The sequence below is a fragment of the Hylobates moloch genome, unplaced genomic scaffold (assembly GCF_009828535.3).
Source record: "Hylobates moloch isolate HMO894 unplaced genomic scaffold, HMol_V3 SCAFFOLD_8, whole genome shotgun sequence".
Lineage (NCBI taxonomy): Eukaryota > Metazoa > Chordata > Mammalia > Primates > Hylobatidae > Hylobates > Hylobates moloch.
Window position 1 is genome coordinate 42,637,996 of NW_026652283.1, and position 11,717 is coordinate 42,649,712.

General features: G+C 52.8%; 1 protein-coding gene across 1 annotated transcript; it reads right to left on the reverse strand.

The window, feature by feature from the left end:
* Positions 1 to 5,432: 5,432 nt before the first annotated feature.
* Positions 5,433 to 6,763, reverse strand: CITED4 (Cbp/p300 interacting transactivator with Glu/Asp rich carboxy-terminal domain 4). The gene has a single exon (XM_032159062.2). It carries the CDS (start codon positions 6,514 to 6,516, stop codon positions 5,950 to 5,952), a length of 567 nt encoding a protein of 188 aa, XP_032014953.1. The 5' UTR covers positions 6,517 to 6,763; the 3' UTR covers positions 5,433 to 5,949.
* Positions 6,764 to 11,717: the final 4,954 nt, after the last annotated feature.

Here is an 11,717-nt window from a genome sequence, read left to right on the forward strand (position 1 = left end):
TCCCACCTCGGCCTCCCAGCGTGCTCAGATTCTAGATGTAAGCCACCGTGCCTGGCCCAGCACTTCCTAATGCCCTCTGAGCCACGCAGGGGGTGGAGGTGGGGGCGATGGTGAGCCTTACAGTCTGGTGGAGAAAGACCCCTCAGCAACTCTGATATACAAGGTAATAGGCATTTGGATGTGGAAAAGGCCCCATGGAGGGCATTTCAGGCTGAGGAAATGACACAGGCAAAGGAACAGAGGCTTCGGGGCACGAGGAACATCGTGCATGAGGAGCCTGGGGTGGCTGGAGTTGAGGATGGGAAGGCATTTGGAGGCTGGGTGGGGCAGGGCTCTGTCCTCCTCGTCCCTGTGGTCATATTTCCTAGCCACAGCTCCACCTGAGCAGCTCACAGGTCAGGCATTTAACATCACCTTGGTTCATTCTCACAAGAAGCTTGTCGTGTCTCTATTTGACAGAGGAGGGGACTGCACTCAGAGTAGCTTCCTTTATTTCTTCCATCCATCAGGGCACACTTTGGGCCCTGGGCCTTTACTCATGCCCAGTCCCCCAACCTGTGCGTCCTCCCCAAGCTGACCCACATCCCACTCTTTTATCAGCACCAGCCCCCAGGCCATCCAGACCCTGAGCTGCTCAGCAGTGCCTCCTTGGAGCCCTCAACATGAGACTCTACGTTGCATGCTCCAGGCTGGCCAGATCTCAAGTCCCAAAGTATATGCAGGTGTGCTCTTCCCAGACCAGCTACAGGGTAAGGGCCACGGTTGTTTAGCCACAAACCCAGTTTGGCCAGGCAGCACTGCACCACTTGCAGTGTGCTCCCAGAAGCCCAGCCTCATATGAATCTTTGCACACACATTCTTCGGATGTTGGAATTATTCTCCCCATTGGATGGAAGAAGGAATGAAAGCCGAAGGAGGCCCAGTAAACTTCCTCTGCGACTCACAGCCTCAGAGTGGCAGACCAGCTCTGGGATTCTGCTCTTATCCCACCCAGGCTCAGGTCCTTGGCCAGATCCAGCCTGGGGAGGGGACGGGCCCCCACATATGGTGGGGTGGACATGCTCACCTCACCTCTTACTGAGGTGTGACTTGGAGTAATTCTCTGCGTGCCCCAGTTTTCTGACCTCTGGAATGGGGATAAACTACCTAGCAGTGCTATTTACAGGGTTGGGCGGTGATTAAAGAGAGACTGGAAAAGAAAGAGCGCCACTGGGCACTCCCCATCAGTTCCCACCATGCCTGCACGCAGCAGCTACTCAGTAAGCACTTATTCGGTCTTACAGTTGGCACTAATCTTGTCCCAGCACTTCTAACAACAGGGTGGCATGAAGAGTTAGGCCAGGATGGATTAAGGAATTCAAGAGGATTACTTAGTAATCAGCTAAACCACTTAAGCTGCCTGGGAAAAGGCTAGGATCAGACTGATCATTAATTTATTCAATAAATGACTGTTGAACACTTACCTGACCTGGAGTGATGATGATGATGATGACAATGACAATGATGATAGTGATGGCAGCGCTCAGTTATTGAGAATCTACCACGTGTGGGGTATTTTGTATAGAGTCTCATCACATCAAACCTGTAAGGTTGATACATTTAAATTTTGTTGTTGTTCTGTAATGGGGAAGGTGCTGGTCAGGTCTGAGACTAAGGTGGGGGCAAAAGAGACACCCAGGGCATAAATGTAAAGAGGCCCTTGCTGTTGGGAACCAGAGTCCCCACCCCAGTGCTTGTGGTGAACACTGTGATGTGCCGCCCAGAGCCCCCTTCTATGAAATCATTGCCCTAGTGTGGGCACGGTGGTGCATCCTGTAATCCCAGCACTTTGGGAGGCCAAGGCAGGCAGATCACTTGAGGCCAGGAGTTGGAGACCAGGCCGGACAACATGGTGAAACCCCATCTCTACTAAAAATACAAAAGTTAGCCGGGTCTGGTGGCGCACACCTGTAACCCCAGCTACTCAGAAGGCTGAGGCAGGAGACTCACTTGAACCCGGAAGGCAGAGGTTGCAGTGAGCAGAGATCGCGCCACTGCACACCAGCCTGGACGACAGAGTGAGACTCTGTCTCAAAAAAAAAAAAAAAAGAATAAAAGAAAAGAAAAGAGAAAAAAGGAATCATTGCTCTAGCCCCCAGGAGTGCTGCTGTTGGTAGACAGCCATCCCCTGGCAGCTCCTCCAGGGATGGGCTTAGCTGGGGACAGCTGCCTTGCCCACAGTCACACCATTTCTCTGGGTGGCTCACATCCAGTGACTGATGGAGGCAGGAGTATACAGGATTAAAATGGTCCAACTCAGGCCAACTCTGAAGGGCCCTTCTAGCTCCAGAGCTCCCAGCGGGGCTGGCTGAGGCTCCTGCTGGGCCTGCTTTGTAGCTTCTTAGCTCACTCCTTCTGTCCCCTCCCTTCTGCAGGTGCTGATCCTGAAGGCACTCCCTAATACACCTCTTGGTAGCTGAATGTCATCTCAGAGTCTGCTTCCTGGGGAACCCAACCTGTAACAGTGTTGCTGTTAGAGTAACCCCTCTCTAGCTGGTTAAAACACAGCCTTTCTAATATTCTAATACAAAGGTATCTCCAAAAAGTGCTGTTATCAGGGATAACAGCACTCACTACAAACCACACTGCTCTCAATACTTTACCTGCACTAACTTGTTTAATCTCCACAGCAGTTCTACAGGGTGGTACTATTAGCACCCCCATTGTAGAGATGAGTTCAAGGGAAGCTATACTTTTGTTGAAGGAAAAAAAAAAACCACAAATGACAGCTCGTTGATAAAATCCATTCAACCAAAAGATAATTTAAAATAAAGAACATCAGCCTGGAAACTTTCATATGAACAGTCAAAACAAAACAACAACAAAAAAAAGGATGGGAAAATGACTTGTCTGTGTCATGACTCAGTTTCCAACCCTGAGGAAGCCTGATTTCTGACCCCCAACATCCAGCCTAGGTATAAGAAATCCACAGCACCAAAGAGGCAACAGGTTGCTTTAGGAGGCAGCCCTGGGGGAGACGTGAGCGACACCCTGTTGGCACCATGGGAAGCTCGTGTGATTATCTTAGGAGAGCCAAGACTTGGGAGGTGCGGTGGCTTGCTTGAGATCAGGCAGCTAGTAAGAGTTGCTTCTGGAACTGGACCCTGAGGCTGTCAGACGACAAGCCCATTTCTCTCCTCATTGTCTCTACACGTACTCTCTCTTCCCCTGGTAGGGGATGGTAGGGTCAGAAGCCTCCAAACAGTATCAGGGATTTGGGGATCCAGGCTGTGGGCTGCCCCAGCCTCATCTTCTCCCCTGTCCATCTGTCTGCTGTCCAACTTGTCAGCAGTCTCTTTTGGAGGGATGCAGGAGGGAAGAGCTCAGCAGCTGGACTCCCTCCTCCGCTTCCCCATTAACTGTGGAAAGAGGCAGGTGTTGGGGTTTTCGTTGTAATCCCTTCCATATGGAGAGCACTTCAGGGTTTATCAACTGCTTATCAACCCATCTCTGAATTTGTTCCTTACTAATTGTGAGGCTTATTGCTTTGTAATGTAGCAGGGCAGGGATATTAGCTCCATTTTACTGGTGTGGAAACTGAGGACCAGAGAGAAGGGAATCAGGGAAGTGTCCAGTTCAGGGCGAAACCCTCCTGTCCTAATTCAGCCCTGTGGTTTCTGTCTCTGGCCTGGGGTTCTGGGCAAAGCAGCGGGGCGGTGGGGTGGGCAAATGCCAGCCTCTCTGAGCCCAGAGCTCAGGCCAGTCCCTTCCCAGAAGCCTCTCTTCCTTTCTCTCTTCATCCTGTCCCAGAAATCCCATGATCTTAGGGAGACCTTTATTCATTTGCCAAACACCTCCTGTCACCAGCCACATGCCCATCCTGGTAGCTTCAGAGCACAGTAGGTCCTGGGAGAACTCACAGGCTGGTGGAGGGTCACATCCACAAAAAAGCCTGGCTTGAGAGCCAAGCCCAGCTGCTGGGGACAGAAGGTCTCAGCCTGGTGTTCCTCTCCAGTGTCCCTGGAATCCACGCTCTCCTAGAGAATGCCCCACCACCCGTCCTAGCACTGTCCGCAGCGTCTCGGACCCGGCCTCCTCCCTGACTTCAATCTCTTCCCCAGCTTTTCTCTCACATCTCAGAAGCACGTAGGGATTTTTCCAGAGTGAACTGCAGAGGGTGGCCAGGAACTCACGCTGGTGCTCAGGACTCTGAGGCCAAATCCTGCCAGGCCTGGGCACACTCCACATCCCTCATGTGTAGAATGAGGACTGTGCTTGCCTTACAAAGTTGTCGTAAAGCCATTCGACCTTTCTTGTACCTTCTAGACACCCCACACCTTCCCCAAACATTCGTTGCACTTGTGTGCCTTCCTGCCTTGAAACAGGCTCTTCTCCGAAAAACATATTCATCACTCACGGCTCTGTTCATCACATCAAATGTCACCGCTTCCCTGAAGCCTGAACTGACCCCAACCTCAACTATTAATAGCTGAAACTGCTCCCTCTTCTGGGTGTGCCTGCTTGGCCGGTCTATTGTCCTGGCTGTACAATCCCCCCCAGAACTGTTTTCTTTTTTCTTTTTTTGAGGAGTCTCACTCTGTTGCCAGGCTGGAGTGCAGTGGCATGATCTCGGCTCACAGCAACTTCCGCCTCCTGGGTTCAAGCGATTCTCCTGCCTCAGCCTCCCAAGTAGCTGGGACTACAGGCACGCACCACCATGCCCAGCTAATTTTTGTATTTTTAGTAGAGACGGGGTTTCACCATGTTAGCCAGGATGGTCTCGATCTCTTGACCTCGTGATCTGCCCGCCTCTGCCTCCCAAAGTGCTGCTTAGCACTGTTTTCTAGAACTCATCAGTCTTCCTCGCAGCAAGATTAGTTTGTTTTCAGGCCTGTCACCCGCCTCCTCCCACCTGGGCTGTGATTCCATAAGAGCATGCACCAGGTTGACACAGGGCCTGGAATAAAATCAGCACCAATTTGTAGAATAATAATTGCCGTCACTTACTGAAAACTGCCCAGGTGTTTGACACTGTGCTAAAGGCAGCATTAACTACCTGAGGAGACGGGGACCATCTCCCTCTGAGAAACAGCCTCAAAAATCAGAACGGATGGTGTCTTGGGCAAAGGAGAGAGTCAGGGTCCAAAGCTAGGCTGTCTGAACCCGGTGCCACCCAGCTCCTCTCCGGCAGAGCACCAAGCTCCCCCTTCCCTAGGAGCTGGGAAGCCCAGTGGGTTACCCCACCACCCAATGGCAGCCTCTGCCCTCCAGGTTGTGACATAACAATTGCACAACCCACGAGATATTTTTGAAAGAAACTGTCAGTTTCCTCTCCTGGGCACTGCTGGGGACTGTGGCCCCCATGCCATCCAGTGTCTTCGGCAGCCTTGGGACTTCGGAAGCTAAATATAGTCAAGGCTTGGGGTGATAAGGAAACGAAAACGGCAAGACTGTAAAGTGACCCAGTTTTATTTTGGTTTTGGAGGCCAGATAGGGCATTGCTCCACGGGTTCGGGCTGTACAACCTTCCCCTCCTTGAGGTGGGAGGCCCAGCAACCACAAGGCCCAGGCAGCGGGGTGGGAGGTTCAGGAGATGGTGGCTCTGGGGACCCGATCCCGAGGAGAGAGGGGGAAGCAGGCAGAGGCCTGCAATGGCTCAGATTGGGGGAAGAGGGAGGCGAGGGGGAGAGGACACGATCCAAGAGCCAGAGTCCGAAAGCTGAAGCTGGTCCAGTTTCCTTCACTTTACGGCCGAGGCTGGGGTCGGAGAAGTGAAGCCAAACTGTCCTCCCGCAGGAGGCAAGGCCTGGAGGGACGCCAGGGTCCCAGTCTGGTGCCGGGCCCCGCGCACACAGCCGCCGCCTCCACCCTCGCGGAGGGCGCGCGCGGGGCCCAGTCGCTGGGTGCGGGGTCCGGTGGGCAGTCGGGCTCCTTCTCCTCTCCGGCACGCCTGGCGGGCGCCGGCCGCGCTCAGCAGCTCACGGAGCCGGCGGGAGGCGCGGACCCCAAGTCCGAGAAGCAGTCGAATTCGCTCTGGCCCAGGAAGAGCTCGGGCAGCTCGCGCACGCGGTGCAGCCCGAGCTCCAGCTCCAGCGACGTCAGCGCCTCCTCGTCGATGAGTTCGGCGTCCATGCCGCCCAGGGCGTGCGCGGGCGGCGGCGGGGCTGCGGCACTGGGCGCCGGCTGCGGGCCCGGGGGACCTCCCGGGGCGTTGGGGGGCGCGGCCGCGCGGCCGGGGTACGGCGACGCCACAGGCTGCAAGTGCGCGCTGCCCGCGGCCGGTGGAGGCACGGCCGGAAAGGGCTGAAAGGAGGACGGCGGTCCGAAGGCCCCGTACGCCAGGGCCCCAGGTTGAGGGGGCGGCGGCGGCCCCAGCGGAGCCCCCAGCGGAGCCCCCAGCGGCCTCAGCCCGCTGTCCAGGCCCGGGCCCGCGTACGGCGGCAGAGTCCGGAGCGCATGAGGGCCATGGGCGGCCGCGGCGGACGGCGGCCTCTGCACCAGGCGGTAGCCCTCGGCGAGCATCAGGTGGTCGGCCATGGCGGCGGGCCGGCTGCCTGCGGGGACAGCGCGCGGTGGTCAGCGCCGGCTCCCCCGGCCCGGGCCAGAGGCTCCTCTGCGGCGGGAGACCCGGGCACCGTGCGGTCCCTGCAGCTCGGCCGGGCGGAGCAAACCCAAACCCGACTGGTGCCCCGGCCCAGCCCACTGCTGCGCACCTTGCGGCCGCAGCGCCGGTTCACTAAGGTCCGCACCGTGTAGAGCTCCGAAACCTCCGCGCCGCGTACCGGGGCTCGGCGTATTCTTATACCCAGAGGCGGGGCTTCCCCGCCCTCGGACGCTCATTGGCTGGGCGAGACGCTTCTGGGCGGGCCGCGCACGCCTGCATCTAGGTCTTGGCCCCGCCCCCGCTGGAACCCCGCCCCTTGGGACCCTGGCCCCGCCCCAGGCTCTGAGCACCGCCCCGGGACGTGGTATTTGGCACTTTCCGAGGGATTCGGTCTGGCCTTCAGGGCTTCGGAATCGAGCTTGGCTGGGGTCGAGCTTGAACTGACCAGAAGGTGGGGTGGGAGGGCTAGAGTTTTAGGCTCCCCACGAGCTGCAGGATGTCAGGCCTACGCAACCTTTTAACTTTCCAGATAGAGACCGAGGCTCAGTGGCGGAAGAGGCTTCCTGGAAATACACAGCAAAGCCTTGATCAAAGTGAGACTGCACAGCTACACAGGGCGCATGCACCTTAGCGGTGCAGGGTCCTCGCAGGAGGTCAGCTGTCCATTCCCATAACCCCCAGGAGAGCCTGTTGCTCCCGCTCTAGTTCCCACTGCACCTTGTCTGTTGAAGCATGTACTTAGCTGTTATTAAAGTAATTTATGGGCACGTCTCCTGAAGGACTTGTTCATCTTCTTCTCAGCACTTGGCCCAGAGCCTGGCCCAGAGCAGGCTTTTAGTAAAAGCTGAGTGAATGAACTAATGATGGAATGAATTGCAACTCCCAGCTGAGCCTCAGTTTCTTCATCTGTAAAAGGTAAAGAACAGCAGCACTGACCCTTTGTGAGGGGTAAGTGAGGGCATGTGTATACAGTGCCCGGCACAGTGCCTGGTATGAGGTAGATGCTCAAAAGTGTCCCTTAGATGAAAGAAAGGCTATTTAAGTTCTGTCCCAAAGGGCCTTCCCTTGATAACAGCAATAATAACTTGGACTTTTAAAGTGATTTACATTCTACAAGTATTTTGTTAGGGGCGGGACATGGATTATCAGCCCCATTTTGGTGATAAGGAGAAGCACACAAAGAGAAAGTTGCTGTCCTGAGGTCACAGGCAGCCGGAATTAGCGTGTGAATGCCATGTGTTTTCCAAGTCCTTAGGGCAACTGGAGTCTTTCCCGTGGCCAGGAGTCAGCCTCCCAGAACCTTGCCCTCCACACATTTGACACTCTCTCTCCCTTCTCTGACCTTCCTCCCCCAGTGGCGTCCTTGGGACTTCCTGGAACTTGGGTTTATCCAGTTGATGTAGAGGGGAGAGCCCCAGAGTGAGAATTCAGAGGCCCAAGGTCTTTTTTTCCCTCTTTCTTCTTCTTATTTTTTTTTAAATAGAGAAGGGAGTGGGGACGGCGTAGGGGAGTGAAGAGGGCCTCACGCTGATCTTGAATCCCTGGCCTCAAGTGACCCTCCCACCTCAGCCTTCCAAAATGCTGGGATTACAGGCATGAGCCACTCCGCCCAGCCGGAGGCCGAAGTTCTAATCATACCTCTGCCACCCGCAGGTGTGTGACCTCCACCACCAATCAGCTGTGACTGCTGAGTGTTGAGCGGGGAGTATTACTTGATTCCCCAGGGCCTCAGCTTTCTGCTCTGTGGAAGGGAGACGGTGATCTTACCTGGTCAGCCTGAGAGCTTGTGGGAAGTGATAAATGACCGTGGGTGTGGTCACATTTTTGCGAAGTGTAAAAAGCTACACCCTGGAATTTATTCTCCTGAATCTTTCTCTAGAGGTAAGGCTTCTCACAGGAATTCCTAAACCTGGCCATACCTCACACTTATCTGGAGATATGGGGGGTAAGGGGTGGGTGAGTGGGGGCTTTGAGAAAGAAGGAAAATCTCTGCCCAGTTTGGGAGATGAAAGTGAGAGGATTGCTTGAGCCCAGGAGTTCAAGACCAGCCTGGGAAACATAGTGCGACCCTGCCTCTACAAAAACTTAAATAATTAGTTGGGCATGGTGGCAGGTATCTGTAGTCTGAGCTACCCGGGAGGCTCAGGTGGGAGGATTAGCTGAGCCCTGGAGGTGGAGGCTGCAGTGAGCCATGATGGCACCACTGCACTCCAGCCTGGGCGACAGCGATCTTGTCTCAAAAAAATCAACAAGCAGGCCAGGTGAGTGGCTCACGCTTGTAATCCCAGCACTTTGGGAGGCCGAGGCAAGTAGATCCCTTGAGCTCAGGAGTTTGAGACCCCTGTCTCTGCAAAAATAAAACATAAAAAATTAGCTTGGCATGGTGGTGTGCACTTGCAGTCCTTGCTACTCGGGAGGTTAAGGTGGGAGGATCACTTGAGCCTGGGAAGTTGAGGCTACAGTGAGCTATGATTGCACCACTGCACTCCAGCCTGGGTGATGTAGGGAGACCCTCTCTCAAAAAACAAACAAAAAAAAACAAAACAAACAAAAAATTATTCTGCTATCATTGGTCTTAGGACACCAGCATTTGGGAGCCATTGCACCACCAGATGATTTTCCATTAAAAAAAAAAATGTGTGTTTATCTAATGTTTAAGAGGTTCTTTAGGCCGGGCATGGTAGCTCACACCTGTAATCCCAGCACTTTGGGAGGCCAAGGTAGGCAGATCACCTGAGATCAGGAGTTTGAGACCAGCCTGGCCAACAGGATGAAACCCTGTCTTGATTAAAAATACAAAAATTAGCTGGGTGTGGTAGCACATGCCTGTAATCTCACCTACTCAAGAGGCTGAGGCAGGAGAATTGCTTGAACGCAGGAGGCCGAGGTTGCAGTGAGCCGAGATAGTGCCACTGCACTCCAGCCCCAGCGAGACTCCATCTCAAAAAAAAAAAAAAAAAAAGAAAAGAAAAGACACACACACAAAAAAGTAAAAATAGAGTAGGAAGGAGGTTGGGGTGCAGGGGAGGAGGGGAGCAAGTTGTAGTATTAAGTGGGATATCTGGGGCAAAAGCGGGCTGGGCGTGGTGGCTCACGCCTGTAATCCCAGCACTTTGGGAGGCTGAGGTGGGCAGGTCACTTGAGGTCAGGAATTTGAGATCAGCCTGGCCAACATGGTGAAACCCTGTCTCTACAAAAAAGTACAAAAATTAGCTGGGTGTGGTGGCACCCACCTGTAGTCCCAGCTACTCAGGAGGCTGAGGCAGGAGAATCTCCAGAACCTAGGAGGCAGAGGTTGCAGTGAGCCAAGATGGCACCACTGCACTCCAGCCTGGGCAACAAAGCAAGACTCTATCTTAAAAAAAAAAAAAAAAAAAGCGGTATCAGCATGGAGAACGCTGGAGCAGCACTTCTAACACTATAGCAACAAGTCCTGAAGTGTCAGCCTTTCCAGGGACCCCATTAGAAATGCACATTCTAGGACCGTACACCAGACTCAAATCAGCTTCTGGATCAGAAACTGGGCTGGAACTCAGCATCTGTGTTTTAATAAGCCCTATGGGTGATTCTGATTAGGGATCTCTGAGTTAGGGGGAAGCCTTAGGCAGGGGTGAGCCGCAGCCCTAAGGGAGTGTGGACAGAGTGCAGTGGGGCTGGGAGGGTAGCAGGGAGGCCAGCTGCACTGAGGCCTTGCAAGGACTTTGGCAGAGGAGTGACATGATCTGGCCTTTGCTCTGAAAGTGTTGCTGTGGTCGGACCTCATTTGTTTCTAGAGTTACCATAAACTGCTTCCTCCAGGCTCCTTGGATGCCCCAAGCACATTCGCTTCTCAGGACTCTTGCTGTGCCCTCTGCCTGGAACGCCTTTCCTTCAGACAGGCACAAGACCTGCCCTGACCACCCTCTATCCATTCTGTCCCCTTACTCTTTTTCGCTTCTGTCCTTAGCCCCCACCACCATACAGTCATGCACTGCATTACATTTGGGTCAAGACAGTGGTCCTATAAGATTACAATGGAGCTGACAAATTCCTATCACCTAGTGACCTTGTAGCCACTCCAACGTCATAACGCAACACATTCCTCACATGTTTGTGGTGATGCTAGTGTAAACAAACCTACTGTGCCCCCAGTCATTTAAAAGTATAGCACATACAATTATGTACAGTACACTTGATAATGATGATAAACAACCATGTTACTGGTTTATGTACTTATGATATGTTTTATTGTTATTTTAGAGTGTACTCCTTCTACTTAAAAAAAAAAAAAAAGTTAACTGTAAAGCAGCCTCACGCAGGTCCTTCAGGAGGTATTGCAGAAGGCGCTGTTATCACACGAGATGACAGCTGCATGTTATTGCCTCTGCAGACCTTCCAGTGCACCAAGGTGTGGAGGTGGAAGACAGTGATATTGATGATCCTGACCCCAGGCTAATGTGTGTGTTTGTGTCTTAGTTTTTAACAAAAAAAGTAAAAAAAAAAAAATTGAAAATAGAGAAAAGCTTATAGGATAAGGATATAAAGAACAAAAACGGGCTGCGTGTGGCGGCTCACACCTGTAATCCCAACACTTTGAGACACTGAGGCAGGAGGCTCACTTGAACCCAGGTGTTTGAAACTAGCCTGGTCAACATAGCAAGATCCTTGTATCTACCAATAATAAAAAAAATTAGTCAGGCATGATGGCATGCACCTGTAGTCCCAGCTACTTGGGAGGCTGAGACAGGAGAATCACTTGAACCCAGGAGGCAGAGGTTGCAGTGAGCCAAGATCGTGCCACTGCACTGTAGCCTGGGCAACAGAGCAAGACTCTGTCTCAAACAAATAAAGTGAAAGAAGGAAAGGCTGTACAATGTGTTTGTGTTTTAAGCTAAATGCTATTACAAAAGAGTTTAAAAGTTTTGAAAAGTATATAATGTTACAGTAAGCTAAGGTTAATTTATTATTAAAGAAATAAATCTTTTTTATAAATTCAGTGTAGCTTATAAAGACTACAGTAGTGTACAATAATGTCCTAGGCCTTCGCATTCACTCACCACTCACTCAGTTACCCAGAGCAACCTCCAGTCCTTCAAGCTCCACTTGTGGTAAGTGCCCTATACAGGTGTACCAGTTTTTTAAAATCTTTTATACT